Source organism: Poecilia reticulata, chromosome 1, assembly GCF_904066995.2.
Source record: "Poecilia reticulata chromosome 1, P_reticulata-male-v2, whole genome shotgun sequence".
Lineage (NCBI taxonomy): Eukaryota > Metazoa > Chordata > Actinopteri > Cyprinodontiformes > Poeciliidae > Poecilia > Poecilia reticulata.
The window spans coordinates 7,093,873-7,111,668 of record NC_088830.1 but is presented as its reverse complement, the minus strand read 5'-3'; the positions used below and the strand labels follow the sequence as shown (position 1 = coordinate 7,111,668).

The window sequence follows — 17,796 nt, the reverse complement described above, 5'->3', positions numbered from 1 at the left end:
ATTACTTCATTATCAATAGTGCAGGGATTAATGTTTTTGTCTTTAAATGAGATTTTATTTTTTGTTTATACTGCCAATATATTGAATGTATTTTATTCTTTTTATTGGTGTTATTTGTATTGCCTATGCTATCAAGTAAAAACTTAAACAAATGTATGGCACTGTAAGAAGTTTAATTCCAATAAAATAAGTTTTGCATCTTCTCTAGATATACCGCTGTGTGTTTGGCTTTGGGCTTGACATGAACTGCAGAAGCAACCTTCACAATGCCTTGTTCCCAACAGATTTACCTGTGCAGGGGGGGTGTTGACTGGTTACCTTAGTGTTGCTAGGCGATGCCATTAGCGCAACTGCGATGCACCTGACTCTCGCTCCTGTTGCTGTATGTGAATTTGCCAAGCGCTGTGTGGAGATAAAACAAAGCCTTTCTGAGCTTTGCGGATGCCAGCCCTGCCTGACATCAACGTCCGAATTCAACCGAGCCCTGGGAACCTTTGGACTTACAAACACACACAACAGGAGCTGCAGTGGAAAACAGCAGCTTTTGCTGTTTGTAAGCTGAAAACTATTAATAAGAGTCTTATGGTTGAACAACTGCGAGCCCTCCAGGAGGCTACAATGTCTACTCAGGCAACAAGTTACTTGGAGTGATTCAATGGCACTCGGGTGCGGCTCGAAGGAGTCCGTTTCTTGTCACCAGGAGGTTACACCTGCCACTCTGAGCAATGAGGTCAGTAATGCTGAAACGCCAAAAAAGAAAACTTTAAAGCACCGTCTAACATGCAGTTTTTATTGCCTCATATTTCATAATACACGTCCTTGTTTATGGAAACAGAAACTTCTGCTGTGGTTTTAAGTGTAAACTGAAATCTAAGGACATGAAAAATGGGCTTTCACATGGCTTTAGTTTCATGCTAACTTTCGGGTTCCTGTGCTCAAAACCCCTTCCTGTTATGTGTTCGTCAGCCACACTCGAGTTCAGGGGTTTTAAAACCGTCTTGTACACAATTTCACAGAAGCCTAGACAGGGGAACTCCTTCATATATGCAATAAAGTATGGTTCAACTTAATGGAAAAAATGTGCACGTATAAAAAGGCAGGTTGACGTGTAGCTGCCACTCATGAGTCAGAGTCGGCTTTTGGTATTACTTTGAAGATGAGTAAGATAAGAGAAAGAAACCTGTGCTAAACATCAGAGTAGCCACTTAAAAGATCTAAAGATTAATAATCGGTATTACTGCAAAGTATTTTAGCGTGCATAGACATGAAAAACGTTTTTAGAATTAATATGATGACCAGCAAAACCACTAGAAACTTTGAAAATACTAAGTTATACATGCAAATATTCAGTTTCTAGTATAAGTTTTTTTTACATTTTTGTATGACACATTTTTTACAGTGATTGTACATTTAAAACAGTAACATTCTAATTTCTGTTGGGCTTTTTATTAAATAGTATTTGAGCTTAATGTCTTTTTTGGAGTTTTGTCAGAAATCCCTTTTTATAGAGAGCCAGAAAAGAAAATGCATTGCAAACAAGTTCTTAAATATATAGCCACAGCTCCAAAACAATGGTGCTGTAGGGATGATCGACATTAAAATCGAGATTTAACTTGTGGAAAGTTGAAAAGAAGCATAACACAGTATCATGCTCAAAAGGTGCACTTTAGTTATAAAGATCAAATTATCAATACTGTTATTAAAAAACTTTACAAAATAAAAGGGGGCCTAAGAATGACCCTTGTAGGACTCCATTTAAAATCAAAATTTGCGAAACGTTCACTGGAGATAGACACCAGCAACCCTCCTGACCCCACTGGGACAAGGATGTACAGAAAATGGATGGATGGATGAAGGAAGACAAAAGTTTGACTTTAGACATTACTGTAAGCCAAAGCTTGCTGCAGACAAACTCTGTTTTCAGATTCTAGGATTTTGGCAAAAAGTAGAAAGTTTGGAGCATCCCACAGATTTATGGATTTATGAAACTTACTGGGTTTCATTCTGCACTTCTCTCAAAAAGATAAAACATCATTATTTATTAATGGTGATTTAGAAATTAAATGATGTTTTTATAAATATGCATATTCTTTTCATTTTCTGTTTTATAAGAGGGTGAGATCCAAAAATATCAGTTTTTTAGAAAAGCATTATTATTATTATTTTCTACATACTGTATCTCTGTTTAAGCAAATGAGTGTTGATGAATTTAGCCAAAGCAGTTTCTAATTTAAACAGTGATGAAAAGTGTCAATTGAACATCCCTCATGTTCAAACCACATGAGGAATGGGAAAGAAAAAAATCACAAATTTTCTTAACCAAGGGAATTATTGAACATGACTTTGAACTCGTAGCGTCTCAGATTTATTTGCCTTCTGAAGTCAGATTGTTATTGTTATCTCTCAAAAATTTTACCCAGAGGAATAAAATAGCAGCTACCTTACTGTAAAGATTACGTATGGCAACAATCTACTGGTAAACCACCTGAGATCTGTATTTCCCCCTGATGAACCAAGACGTTACACAAGCAAAACATGTCTTATATTACCTAAATTTATGTTTAGATATCATAGTAATTTATATTGGGGACACACATACTGTCATTTTTGTTTTGTTTTGTTCTAAGCAGGTAGGAGCTGCTACACAAAATGAAGAACTACGTATAAAGACGACGCGCACCTGCAAGTGTTTGCTTGCCTCCCTCGTCGTCCTTTTCGTCTTCCTTATAGCGGTCACAGCCACACTGGCCTGGTACTTCCTGGGTGAGCGATTCTTTCCCAGTTTCTCAGTGTGGATTTATTCATCTTTGGCCAAGCAAATACTTTAGAATGTCTGAAATTAAAAAAATAATAACATAAAATAAAAAAGTTATACAGTTTTTGGTCAGATAGTCATCTTAAATCTGGTGATGTACTGACTTCCCATGAATTCACCAAGTGTGGGGATGAAGGGAGGGGTTAAGCACGGCTGTGGTCAAGACAAAAGTAGCACTGTTGTTTACTTAGAAACTTTGTTGCTATATTTAGTGACTGTCCAGAAGCCTATGGTGACTCTTTATCAAAAACAAAACAACAAATGAAAAATCTAGGGAGTTTTTCCTGTGTTGTTGGAGACTTTTAGCTTTGCTGTGTGACATAAAGCGTAAGTCTTTGAATGAAAGCTTGTGAATCATTTGGTCTCTCTGCTGTTGCACTAACATAAGAAAGGAAGTTCCACTAAGATCTTTATCATTGTATGAATTTAAGGTGAAAAACTGTCTTTTTCTGAAGCTCTTTAGGCCACCGTCCACCTTATACCACCTTTTCAATCAGCTGTAAGGCAAGTGGTTGGACTATAATAAAGACCTTTTGGTACCATATTTTCCGCACTATAAGGCGCACCTAAAAACCTTCAATGTCCTCAAAAGCCGACAGTGCGCCTTATAATCTGGTGCACCTTATATATGGACCAATACTGAGCCACAACAGGTCTAGCAACTACGATAAGCAGCCGCCGACTTCATTTTCCCCCATAGAAGAAGAAGTGCGCGGGATGCTGGGATAGTTGTCAGAACGCTGGTTTGTTAATAAAGTTTGATAATACATTTAAAGCCAGGGGGGTGGAGCGGCGGGGGAAGAGAGAAAGAGACTGCTGCGGCAGCGTGTCGGTTGGTCTGTGTTACCCAGAAAGCAGTTGGGCACAATATCGCAACACCAACACTGTGAGTGAAACAATGACTGGGGCAGACTACTATATAAAGCACTCGGGGAGCAATTCTTTATAAATGTGGATGTGTAATAATAGAGTGCGGAACAAATTGGCAACCCAAACTGAAGTGTCTATTCTATGCGCCTTATAATCAGGTGCGCCTTATAGTGCGGAAAATACGGTAGATGTTATTCAGTAAAACATTTGGGACAATTTTTTTATTTTGTTTTTCCAATGAAAGTTGGGGTTTTGACCTGATGTCACATAAGTATGAACAATTTCAAATGTGCCAACTTATTGTCCATATGTACGGATTAAATTCTAATGCGTTTTGTTCTTTATATGTGACAGAATACAGTGTTTGGACGTTAGAGCCTCGTGTCCAGCAGCAGTACACGGCTTACTTGACCATCGTCAACAGGAACTTCTCAGCAGATCTGGCCTCTCACAATAACCCAACGTTTAAGACTGAAGCAAAATATGTACAGAACACGGTGAGCAGGAAACACAGTTTTCTTTCAATACTGGTTTACACTAATTCATGCAGTACTGGTGATTCTGAGATACACTGACGCACAAAATGTACGTCCTGCCTTCAGAATAAAAGCACAGCAATGTTCTCTGTTTACTTTCACTTATTAGTAGCTGCGTTTCCATTAACCATAAAATTGCGCAAATTGAAATTACAAAAATAAATTTGCTAAATGGAAACATTCTGACTTAAAGAGAAACAAAAGTTTTTTGATTTAAAAAAAATTGTGCTAGGATGAGGTGTTTAATCAGCCTATCGAAATAATGTATTTTGCAAAACTGCAATGGAAACACTTTTTTCGAATCACACAAGTCACATGATCAAAAGCCGGATGTTAGTACTGGCAAAACGTTGAAGAAGACAACAGGAAGAAATAGCATTTCATTTCTTATTTAATGGCAACATCACTATTGTGAAATTGTGTTTTTCTGGATATTAGTAGAATATAGATGAAGATGTTTGCACTTTTGTGATGGAAATGCAGTTAGTCACACTAAAATAAAATCACACCAATTCAAAACACAGGATAAAGGCTGCTGAATGTTTAATGTGTTTTTTTATCTTTTAGTTAAAGAAGATCATGAAAGCCTCATTTCTTTCCAGATACTTTAACTACACCACTGTCTTTGCATTTGGGTATGTGGACCTCTGTTTTTCTTGAAGTAGTGGATTAATAAAAGTTAAAACCAAATTGACTGAACATTGCTTCATTTCATAAAGCATACACCTAAAACCTGCTTCCTCTGACAAGTGGGTGATGTCTAAATCAGTAGTGAAAAGTGCTTATGAGCTGCAGAGCAGTTTACTTTTATTTATTTATTTCTCTATTATCAATTGTGTTAATTTAAGGCTTGTCTGTGTGCCTGTAGGCAGGGCAGTGTGGTGGCTCACTTCTGGATAGTGCTGTCGGTCCCCAGCAGTCATGTTGGAAAAGTCACAGTAGAAGAAGTCACAAGAAGCCTGGAGGACGGCCTCAGGTGGTACGGAAGTTCACAGCGCGGGGAGATGGCAAACGTCGATGGCTTCCTGTTCCACCTCCCTACCCTGTTGGTTACTGGTGAGACACAGAATTATGAATGAAGTCATGAAACAGATCGTATTCCTGATATAATTTCGGTTTCACTGGTTTTTTGTTCACCTCCCCACAGAAACTGACTCCAAAGTTGTAGAAGTTTTGACATCTTCGTTTGGTATTACGTCTTTCTTTTTTCCATTTCATCATTTTTTACTTTGTAATTTGTTCATTTTATTATCAATCTGTGGGTTTTATGTCATATAGCGAGTGTCACTAAGGGCACAAGTAACCTGTTTTTGGTTGGAATCAATGTGGATTTTTATTTTTAGTGTCATTTTCCCATATTTTCTAAGATACATTTTATGTTTATCTTTCCTTTAAATCTTAAAAATAGAAATAAAATGGTGGTTCTTTAAAAATGACAACAAATTTCCAATAATAGACATTTATCTAAAATTATGAGTTGTCTTTTTTGATAAAATCGTTTGTTGCTTTCAACAGGTTTCTTTGGTTGGCCTGTGAATAAACAAGGCCCTATGCGTTGTAAATGTTGTAGACTCCCGGATCAGTTAATAAAATCTCCAAAATATACTGAAATCTGTAGCTGTAAAGCGAAAAGAGTTCATACACTGAATTAGTATGAATACTTTCACAACACAGTGAAGATAGATAAGTGCGTTTATGATAGATAAAAGGAAAATATTTTAAGTACAGCCAAGCAGCAAGTTGATGTAATTTTAGGCTGATTTAGTGAAAAACCACAAATTACAACAGAAGACAGAACAGCTGGCAGATTGTCAAACCCTCCATGTTTCTTTCAGCTGAATATTATCAAGGATTTATAAGTGGTCATTTTGCAGAGGCTTTTAGTCAAAGCACCTCAAAAGAAAAGCAAAACAAGATTTTGTGCAGTTATTTTGGTGTTAGCGTGTGGTACCAGAAAAAGACACTGCGTAAAACTAATGCAAATATCATGGCACTACAGTAGTCATTCTGCAATAATTCAGTATTCATTTTTCACTATTTAGTTTTCATCTCTTGATGAGCCCTTAAAGTGTAAATGAAGGGTTTCTTCTTCTTCTTAGCATTAATTGTAAGTTCTGGCTTCTTCGTCCTCAGACTGTTACCGTTACCAGAAGGTGGTGTCCAGCAGTCCCATGGCTTTGCGCGGCCCTGAAACACATCGGCCCTCCTGCTTGTGGCACCTCCAGACCGACCCCGGGTTCCAGCTGGAGCTCCACATGGAGTGGCTGCTCCCCGAGTGCCGAGACCGGCTGGTGGTGTACGACTCCATCACCCCCTCCGATCACCATCTAATTACGTCGTAAGTTGTTTTTTTTCCCCCAACAAATACTACAAACTCGATCGCTTTAAGATCTGAGCTCTATGAAATCCAAAATTCATGACCTCAAAAAAGAACAATCAAGTGGCTACATTTCAGCTTTGTTTTCTAACTGAAGGGTGTATGGCTGCAGCAGACACGAAGACATGGTGCGCGTGCTCTCATCCCGCGAGTGGATGACGGTGGTTTGGAAAAAAGGCCTTTACAATTACAAGGACCCATTTTCTTTGTCTGCGCAAGCTTGGCCCCAACAGGGTAAGACTGAAGCTGCCTGAAAGAAATATTGTTTATGCAGCCGTGGTGTTTATGCAGCCGTGGTGTAGTTTTCAATAGCAACATATTATGTTGCCATCAAAAGCTGTGTTTCCATTACAAACGTGCGACAAACGTTGCCGACATTCCGCTGTCGAAAAAACAAAATTTCGGAATTATAGTGTTTCCACTGAATAAGAAAAGCAATTAAAATCACATCACGAGTAAGTTTCTTCACGCAATGTCATTAAAAAAAACATGACAGTAAGTTTGTAGAAGTACACAGTTTCATTAGCAAACCACATGCAGCTGAATTCCTGAGTTTCATACCACAAGGGCAAACAGATTTATAACCCAGATTTTTTCTGCTCGGTATTCTCAGACTGCATCTCCTCCATTCAGCTGAAGGAAGTACAGGGGGTGCAGGGGACTCTGCAGACGCCTTTCTTCCCCAGCTTCTACCCTCCGAACACCAACTGTACCTGGACTTTCATCGTCAGAGTCCCTTCCATCCGTACCTCTACACTGTTTCTTTTAACACGTAGTTATAGCCGGCAAAATAAACCCCAAACATTTCCTGTTTTCGCTCAGATGCCGGGCGCAGCGCTGGGTTTAGCTCTGGAGTTTGAAGGCTATGAGCTGAGCAGAGCCAGCTACAACCAGGCCTGCACCCAGGGTCAGTGGGTCATCCAGAACCGCAGGTATGGTCTGTTACAATCAGTCTGGATGGCCTTCTTTTTCCACTGTTCAACTAAACCACAGGTTTAAACCACAAACAGAAATCTACTTCTAATGTGAAGACTTTACAGAATCCTAAGTGATTTAAAATAGAAAAAGTTGTGTATTTTAATGTTAAGACAGTCAGGGGGAAAAAACACACAAAAAAACGTCTGGCTTCATAAATATTTCTGTTCCTTTATAAAAAAGTCTTTTTCAGTAAAGTCCAGGTGCTGCACCGCTGAAGTTTAAAGGCAGGTTTATGGTTAAGGCCCACTTCTTTGTTTTTCTTCCTCCATTTAGACATGCAGGTGGCAGCTAAAAGGCCAGTAGACATTACAAAAAATAATCTGCTAACTGGATCTTTCACATTGTGCGTCTCAGTTTAGTTGTAATCACATTAAATTATGTCCATGTGTCAAAACATTTACTATAACATATACTTCTTTAAAGCCTGACTGAATCCCATTCCCAACTAAAATACGTTTTTGTAACTACAATTTCAGATATATTTTTTAAAAATCATTCACAAGACTCAAGTGAGGGGACTGTCAGTCGTCTGAACACAAGGTGGCACTATTGTCACACGAAAGCATCCTAATACAATCTAGTGACCTTTTTATGTTGTTTTTTTTACCTGCAGGTTTCATATTCTCATCCTTATCTACAGAATATGTTTTGATCAGGCAAAAATGAAATCAATCTGTTTGGATAAAAATATATGATTTTCATTTTACATACTGTCTAGCTTAGGTTGTTAAAAACCACTCAGGTATGTGAACATTAACAGCATGACTCTGTGTGTGTGTGTGTGTATGCCAGTGGTTAAGTCTGTACATGTGTGTTTGTGTATTGTGAATAGAAAACAACTCAGTGTTGTATTTTCTATCTTATTTTATTATTGTATGTCCATTTTTATAACAAGTCAAGGTACTGCAGATGCAAATTAGTTTTTACTATAATCTGGTTCAGTGCATCAAATGGCAACATTTATGTTTTGAGTTCTACATTGTCCCTTTTTTATCATTGTAAAAGAATCGATGCTGGTTGAATTCTCAGGCTGTGCGGTACCAGAGGTCTGCAGCCGCACTGTGAACGCCTCTCCCTGCTCACGAACTCAACCACCGTCATTATGACCTCCGAGGTGCCGCTGACCGGGCCAGGCCTTCAGATTCACTACAGTGTCTTTAACCTTTCCGACCGTAAGTCGTGGATGCAGGAAAGATTCCCGAGAAGAGACCCTTTCTCCAACGTGAGTTTCGGTTGTTTTCCGTGTGTGCAGCTTGTCCAGGTCAGTTCCTGTGTACTGTGAGTGGACTCTGTGTCCCCCTGTGTGACGGAATCAAGGACTGCTCCAACGGACTGGATGAGAGGAACTGTGGTACGAAGTTTAGATTTTAAATTCATGACTGCATACATCATTGAGGCTTTTCAACAAAAGAAAACATTGTCAAATCTATAACTGAAATACTCGACACAGAGGCGACCGTTTTGTTGCCAATTCTTGGGAGCTGGCCCAAGGAGATGCCAGCGGGAGCCTTTAAAAACTCTGTAATACAGATCTCAGAACCTTCGGCTGTTTGTATTGAAGCTTACCAAATTGTTGAATGTATTATTACTTAGTCTGTCATAAGATAACTAGTTCATTGATTTATAAATGTCGCCAAAGTAAATGTTTAAATAGCAAGTAAAAGGTTTGCCAACTTTATATATTTACCTCCACTTTAAATATTATGGGTGTTTTCATACCTAGACTCGGTTCGATTGGGGATCAAAGTTGCAACATTTGATTCATTTTCAGCTGGTGTGGTTCACTTTCACACTGCAATGTGTGAAACGATCCAAACTCTTTCAAAATCCCGCTCCCTGTTCATCTCACCTCTGGTGGGGCTGCACCAAAAACCACTGAAGGAAATGACACACAAGCCTCCAAAAATGACACTGAGCACAACTTCCTGCTTGGCAAAATGTAAACAAAAATAGAGTAGGGTCAGATATTAGCGGTTGGAGCATTTCTCTTTCGCAAAAGAGAAATGCTACATTGTTCCCTCTAGCGTTAGCATCACGCATTTGATTTGGTTATAGTTACCCAGAATGCCCTGCACTGTAGTCCTAAATATTTGTCTTCCTAACTAAATACTTAGCTTTAAACCAAATTTTTAGTTTGAAGCTAACTTGTTTGGAGCTAAATATTAATATGGTGAACAAAATATTAATCTTGCTAACTTAATAGTTAGTATCAAACTAACTATTAAGTTACTTGTACTTATTTTCTTTATTTTCTGAAGCTTGGCAACTAAATATTTAGTTTGGAGCTAAATGGTTAACTAGATCATTAACTAAATATTTTTCTTGCTAATTAAATATTTGACTTCAATCTAAATATTTAGTCTGTTGGCTAAACATTTTTTAAAGCTAAATAATTACCTTATTAATTGAATATTTGTAGTTTGAAATGGTCACATTTATAAATGAATGAATATGATTGGTTTGAATATATTGAAAAAAGAGTCAATTTTTTTTCTTACAGGCTACGTAACTCAAATAATTGTGCAAACGGCACCGCATACGGTACCAAATGTATTTATTTAAAAAAATCTATGTATTTAATTTTTAATCAAAAGTAAAATTTATTACAATGTTTTCTAAGACATGTGCAAAGCGATACTTTATCGTGTGTTTCAGTGTGTGTGGCACAGTACACGTGCCCCGAGGACAGTCAGTGTGTCGACTATTATAAAGTGTGTGACCAACACCCAGACTGCCCTGAAGCCTCCGACGAGATGAACTGCACTGCTGGTAACTCTGACCTCCAAGACTCACACACACACATTAGAAGGTGTCACAGCATGAAGAAAATATCCCTTTCCTTTAATCTTTGCAGTAATTCAAAGCAAGCTGCTTGTGATAATTAGATGTGAAACATTAAGTTACAAAATCTCTCCACGTTAGCTTTCTTGAACAGCGTTGGGTTCTCAGTGTGTCTGTTTGTGCGTTCAGGAGTGGAATGCACAGATATGACCTACGTCTGCGCTGACGGCACGTGCCTGAAGAAGCCGAACCCAGAGTGCGACTCTGTCACCGACTGTCCCGACGCCTCGGATGAGAATCGATGCGGTGAGATCAGACAACATTCCATAAGCTGATCTAGGTTTTATCATAATTATTCTGTGGATGTTATGAGGGTAGCACTTTATTTTGCATGTAGACCAATCAATCATACTCTTATAACTTTACACTAAATATTATTCATTGTTTTCCTTTTAAAGGGGTAGTATTATGTAAAAAAAAAAGTTGTTTGAGCTTTACATCATGTTATATTGTTATTCTTTTGTCAAAAACATACCTGGAGTGTTGATTTGATTCTTTCATGCATGTTAGAGAAATCCTTTAATCTCCCTTGGCAACCATTCAGCTGTGCAAAACGCCTGGGTGGACCTAGCTCCGCCTTTCAGAACAAAGCCCCTCCTTGGAGCTGCAGTTTCCAAGCTTCCAAAAACTGGAAGTTTGTTTCAGATTTGTGGTTCATAAAAACTGAATGCTGTTTCTCTATGTTTGATTCTGGTTCTGGGGATGCGGAGCAGACCAGCAGCACAAGACCTGAGAGGTCTGGAAGGGTTGAAAACATCACAACAGGTCTTTAATGTATGCTGGTGGTAGGCCGTTCAGTGATTTATAAACTAACAGAAGTATTTTTAAGTCTATTCTCTAAGCTATATAAAGCCAGTGGAAGAGCTTTAAAACCTTCCACTAGGAAAATATACGGCTGAACTCTAAATGTTACGGAGTTCATAGCGACGGAGTAACTCCCAACCGTTTTAGTTGCCACCTTCTGCTCATGAAAACTTTATAGCTTGTTTGAGTAAACATTTCCAAATAAGGCTAGCTCCTTCAACGTAAATGCTTAAAAGCAGCCATGAAGGAAATGCAGTCAGAGCTTAAAAGCCCCCATGTATTAGAACAATGCAACCCTTGGCCTTACCTTGCGGTTTAATAAATAAATCCATCACATTTTAAATTAGGTCGCTGAGATGTTTCTGTTGAGTTATCTGAGGATTTATGGGTGTGCAACGGTGCAGAAGCATTAATGTCTCTCAAACCTGTTTACATTTTTTCAAGTTAGAACCAAACACCAATCTGTTTTATTAAGACGTGCTGATAGAACATAAAGTACACAATTGTGGAGTGAATGAAAATTAGTTATCTTCTACATTTTGTTACATTAAGTTCTTAAAAGAAGTTTGTAGCTGCGACGAGGCAAAATGTGAAAGGTTTAGAGGGCAGGAATACATTTCAAGGTGTTTTTTCAATGTCTGCCCATGTCCAGAATGTGGTCTGAGACAGTTCTCCACCCGCATCGTCGGGGGCAGCGACGCCTTAGAGGGGGAGTGGCCCTGGCAGACCAGTCTGCAGGTACGAGGGACCCACATTTGCGGAGGAGCGCTGATCTCCAGTCAATGGGTGGCGTCGGCTGCACACTGCTTCTACGACGACAGGTGAGTGCCAACAGCAAACAGACAACCCGAAGAGCTTTGTTGATGCAAATGTCATGTTTTTTCTCCCTGCCTACGCTTTGAAGGATGCTCTTTCATTTCCCTGTTGCTTAAATCAGGATCGTCTCTTTGTTTTATTTTAAACTCCCTCTGTGTTTGGCTCAAGTAATGGATAAGGATGTAGGAGTTAAAACCGTCTCAGAGTGAGTGAGGGAGCAAAGTGAGTGAGTGCATTTCTGGTCTCATCTGCACCCGTCTCTCAAAAACAGCTTAACTGGGATGCAGCCCAAAAGAATTACGGTAATGTTTTGCAGGAGGATTAACACTTTTGAAAATTTTCTTGGGAAGGATTAAAAGCTTTTTGAGTTGTACTGTTTAAGTTTGTTTGATGTATATGGATCAAAAATCTGGGTTGAACAAAGTGGCACCCCTAAGGAGGTTCAGTGGAGTATGTGGCCCCTAGCTGAAAATCTTGCTCAATCCACTGGACCCTTCCTAGGCAATGATGTTCAGGTCACAGAAACCAATATAGTCATGTTCTAACAAGGAATAAATGCAAAGCCTAATAAATTAATAGATACATTTATAAAATAAAAAATGTATTAAAGCTGCAGTATGCAAGTTTTATATATAAAAAATATTTTCTACTTACTTGTCAAAATTATCATTATGCCATGAGAGTATAAGACATAATATGATCATATAATCTGTGAAAGGAAGTGCTTCTACATATATATATATATATATATATATATATATATATATATATATATATATGTGTGTGTGTGTGTGTGTACATATATAGATATGTGGCAGAATGTATTACATGTATATATATGTATATATATATATATAAAATCTGTGCCAGTAACTTTTACAAAATATATTTTTTCCATTTGTGTTCAAACTGTCATCATGTTGTGACAGTAAAATATGAGTCAGATAATCTGTGTAAAGATCAGCCTCCTCCACCACCTTTGCATTATTTTTCCAGTTTCTCTTTCTACCAAAAACTGGATGAAAAAAGTCTTCTGTCTAATGCTTTGGTCTCAACTAGCCCTTTTTTGAAGGACAATTTTGTTTACAGAGACTTAATATTTCATTTTATTTGTTATTTCTGTTTATTTATTTTGGATATATAAAACGTCTTCCGGTTCCAGTGTTAAATGATCATTAGAAGTTAAATTTAACTATCTTTGAGAATGTGCTCTTGCATTACTATGCGATGTATTATCTGAAAATAGTCTCAAAACAGTAACATTATGTTTTATCGCCATAACTTCTGTGACGATTTATGGTGCTGGAACATTTATCACCATGACAGGCCTTTACCCTCTCTCCGATATTCCCGCTGCAGTGTGTACTCCCCCTCGGTGTGGACAGTGTATCTGGGTAAACTGCTGCTCAACCGCAGCAGCTCCATAGAGGAGGTGGCTCGGGTTCAGCAGATCCACCTCCACCAATACTATGACAGCGAGTCCCACGACTACGACCTGGCCCTGCTGAAGCTGGACCGGCCCGCGTACGCACTGCTGAGCGGACACGCTCGGCCCGCCTGTCTGCCGCCGCCCACCCACCAGCTGGAGCCGGGCCTGCTCTGCTGGGTCACCGGCTGGGGAGCGCAGCGGGAGGGAGGTGAGCTGGCCAACAGGTCGGAGGTCTCGGGAAGAGAGCAGAGCAACCCACGAATAGAAGCAAAACCAAAATACTACAGTGTCTGGAAAGATCACGTCATTGAATTCAACGTGTATCAGAGCACGCTTGAGGAAAATGTGAGATAATCTGGGAAAAGATTAAAGCTGAAGTAAAATTGGACGGGGTGACACGACAATGACGTAAAACGTACTGCTAAATTGAATTAAGAAACGAAGAGACCAATTCTGACATAATGCCCAGATCCTTGATTTCACTGAGATGCTGCATGGCAGGGTAACAATTTTCTATTTTGCTTGATATCAAGATCGTGACTGTTCTCACAGGGCCGTTAGTGGCAGAATGTATTCATAAAATATGAATAAATAGCCGTCTCTGCATTCAATAAGAACTTAAGATTAAATAATGTTGAACATCTTTCTAAATTAGCGTCACAAAATTAGTGATTTTGACTGCAAAAAAGTGAAAATCAAAAATTTTGTGGCACTATTTTGGAAATACAAGGAATTTTTATGATATTTCCTCTAAAGCAAATATGAGTTTTTGTTACTCGCCACATCGATCACAGACTTTGACTTGACTTCCAGTGAGGCTGAGGAAGACGGGAAGTAGAAATAAGAAATATTGCAGCCTGCAGGTGGGAGCTAGCAATGACTTTAACCCAATGTCTGTCACGCTTCTTGTGAAAAAAAGGAACTGATAGAGTGATCCTGATGTCTGACCTCTGACCCCCTGCAGGTGGAACCAACAATGTTCTGCAGAAAGTAGACGTTCGCCTGGTCAGCGAGGAAGCCTGTGTTCGCTCTTACGGCTACCTAGTCACTCCCAGAATGCTTTGTGCCGGTTATCGTAGTGGAGGGAAAGACGCCTGTCAGGTACAGACATATGAACACAACACTAAGTGTTTGCTAACCAATCTGCATTGATTTCTTTCTATTAGCAAAGAAAAACTGCATCAGACTACAGGCTGTGAACCACACAGCTCCTCTGTTTTTCTGATCACGGGAACTTTTTTTTCTCTCCGTACTTTTTGTTGTTTTGACTAAGTTTTAGTAACATTGGGTGGACAGAAACACATCTGTTTGGTGACATGCAGAAATTAGAAATATGTCCACTGCCAACTGAATAAGTAAAAACGCTTGATTTAAAACAATGTTCTATAAGTGAAACGTTCTGATTCATATAGATTGTACATGCAAACCCCTTATACAGATCTTTCCATGTACCCACTTCCCAAAAAGAAAATGGAAATTTGTTCCATGTCTTACTTTTATAGTTGCTTTCTAAATTACTTACACTTCTTTACCAATTGAACAGATTCATTGTCTTCAAAATCAGTTTGAAATAAATGTATTATTGCTAAATGACAGAAAACTTAGCAAGAATATTTCGTAGAATTTCTTTAGTCATTTTCCTCAAATTCAAACTTTTACATAGTATCAGTGATAGCTGTCTTTTAAAATGTATGTTTTGGGTCAAACCTTCTAGGTTTTCTTCCTCAAGAACTGGTGGAGCCGTTTGTAGGCCGCCAATCTCACACACACACACACACACACACACACGCCTTTTCAGAAATTCCCACAACTTCTCCAAACTTTTGAATTCGAGGAACTTTACAAATAAACTATTTTTTTATATATTTCTGCCAAGTATTTTGGCATTTACCAAACAGAAGCAATTTTAGTAATTCTAACTAAGCTAAAACAAAAGAAGTCTGGTCTGATTTCACTTCAGATACTAAGAAAAAAAAGATATATGTGTGTTGTTACTCAGTTTATGTTAATATCTGGTTTCAACCATACCTCAAAAAACGAAGATGGTTCTAGGAAGTATTGACTGAATTAACTTTTCTGACTTTTATTTGCAAAACTTTTTTTGAAAATTGTATCATTTTCTTAATTTATTATTATACAGTTATTTGTGTCATTAATAACTATAAAAACTATGAAAGCTTTCTTTGTAACTTGATAAAATATGACAAGGTTCAAAGGGTAGAAATAACTTTGTAAGGTGCAAATATATAAAACACATAGTTTAGGTTAACGTAATCTGTCACAAGTTACAGGCTGATATGCGTTTATTTTCTACTAATACTAAAGAGACGTAGCAGTATTCCACAATGAAATTCTGCTGCATTACAAATAATAAAAAAGTATAATAATAGTAACTAATTTACCTCTTTTAGATATTTGTATGATATTTCTCCTTCTTTAATTCTGTGACTGTCTGTGCCAGGGGGACTCTGGCGGGCCCCTGGTCTGCCAGGAGCCGTCAGGGCGCTGGTTCTTGGCCGGAGTGGTGAGCTGGGGCAAAGGCTGCGGCCGTCCAGATTACTACGGCGTCTACACTCGCATCACCAGACTGACCAACTGGATCAAGCAGGTCATCAGCAGCCCGTAAATCACTGGGGATCAGTCCCACAGCGGCGATGCATAAGTTTCAACCAATCAGAGAAGCCTCTAGGTAAAATGGAGGAGACTTCTGTTTAAAAGTCAACAAGTAATAAAGCTTATATCATTATTTATTTGGCACCTTTAAAACTAATTTGGACAGTTTTTGTCCCTATTACTTATAAATCCCATATCCTGATATATACATATGTTTTCCCCCTTAAAAATATATTTGTAATAAAAATACAAAGCAGGAGAAAAAGTTCATAAAAATGCTAACAGCTGAGAGGAAATGTACAACTGAGAATGAGAATTTTATGCTTTCGGAACAAATCTTTAAAAATGTGTTGTTGTTTTTTTTTTACATATGGTTCTTGCCCAGGGCGACACTGCCTATGGGGGACCACAATGTAGAAAAATATATATATATACAGTATATATATAATCTGTGTATTCTAGCCTAATTGCTTTTTTGTCGTTTGTGAATATGTCCAGTCAATTAGGAGTCACTGCCCCCATGTGGTGAACACAATGAAAGCACTGAAAAAAAATACTGTAAAGTCATATTCAATAAATTTGAATATGACTTCATGTTTGTTGGATTAAAATTACATTTAAAAATAACATCCTAAAGTAGGCATTAAACATATTTTTTATAAAGCCCATAGTTCTGTATTAAAAATGTTTTTTTTATTGGTCCGATGGAACATTCTAAATTAAAATGTCGTGTTTTCATTTGCTGTAAGCAGAAATCATCATAATTAGCAGAAATAAAGGCTTTCTAGCATCCACCTGTGTGTAATTAATCTATATAATGTGATAAAGTTTTGAAATAAATTGACTTTTCAATATTATCTAATATTTATCAAATGGATCTTTGCACTTCATATTTGTTATTTCACTGAAGTTAGTATATGGTTTGAAGGTTATGAATAAGCACAAAATTAAAGGTCTACTCTGGTCTTTTAAAGCGTAGATAATATTTAACTCACTCTTATCCACTTTTTAAATCATTCATTCATTAAATATATAAAAACACAAAAATTGCACTCAAAATACTTTTTTCGCCTCTACCTCAAATTGAAAAGCTCTATATGTACCTCGGTTACAGCTTGTAATTAGTGAAACTCAAACTTTAATTTAAAAAAGTTTCATTGATCAGATCAATATTTTTGCTCAATCATGCAGCTGACATGTAACTGTTTAAACATGCGTCACTGTTAGAGAGAGCAGAACAAGTTCGCATTTTGACGTCTAGATTCCAACTTTAGTTTCATCATATGTCCCGTTATCATATTTGAACGCTTCTTTTCCATTTCTAATCACATAACCCAACAAATAAAACATTGTTGCATATCCTTCATGTTCAAGAGTATCACCCTGTGAGCTACCAGTGAAGCAAAGGCAACAATATTAGACTGACAATGGTGGGACACAGAAAATCGCAAAGGTCTAAATACAAATTTCTTTTACCAGTATGAGAAAAGCATTGAAGATACCATCCCAATAGTCAGGTAAGGCGATGCGAGACCAAACATGTGACTAGTGGGGACCAGTGATCATTATCCAGGGTAGCGCATGTCAGCCAGTTTGACTTTAGTTAAATGATCACGGTGAAACACTTTAAACTCTGTCAGACGTATACAAACATCATTTCCATTTTTAACAAGCAAAAATGTCCAAATACAAAGTTAGATAAATTGAACAAAAAAGA

General features: G+C 37.9%; 2 protein-coding genes across 4 annotated transcripts in view; one reads left to right on the top strand and one right to left on the bottom strand.

Annotated features, from left to right (window-relative positions):
- The window catches only part of rps19bp1 (ribosomal protein S19 binding protein 1), a 122,556-nt gene that overhangs the window by 51,080 nt on the left and 53,680 nt on the right, over window positions 1-17,796 (bottom strand). The gene's annotated exons all lie outside the window — the stretch shown is intronic.
- tmprss6 (transmembrane serine protease 6) lies at window positions 343-16,871 on the top strand. 3 transcript variants are annotated; one of them, XM_008431817.3, is made up of 18 exons: window positions 343-730; window positions 2,631-2,763; window positions 4,040-4,182; window positions 4,789-4,856; window positions 5,090-5,277; window positions 5,369-5,410; window positions 6,355-6,559; window positions 6,696-6,832; window positions 7,212-7,324; window positions 7,421-7,530; window positions 8,606-8,748; window positions 8,829-8,927; window positions 10,232-10,345; window positions 10,547-10,663; window positions 11,874-12,042; window positions 13,397-13,674; window positions 14,431-14,567; window positions 15,928-16,871. In XM_008431817.3, exons 1-18 carry the CDS (start codon window positions 656-658, stop codon window positions 16,090-16,092), a joined length of 2,436 nt encoding a protein of 811 aa, XP_008430039.2. In that variant the 5' UTR covers window positions 343-655; the 3' UTR covers window positions 16,093-16,871. The 3 variants fall into 3 exon arrangements, with proteins under 3 accessions (XP_008430039.2, XP_008430138.2, XP_081456212.1); XM_008431916.3 differs by lacking the exon at window positions 5,369-5,410; XM_081600086.1 differs by lacking the exon at window positions 13,397-13,674 and having other exon boundaries at window positions 15,928-16,065.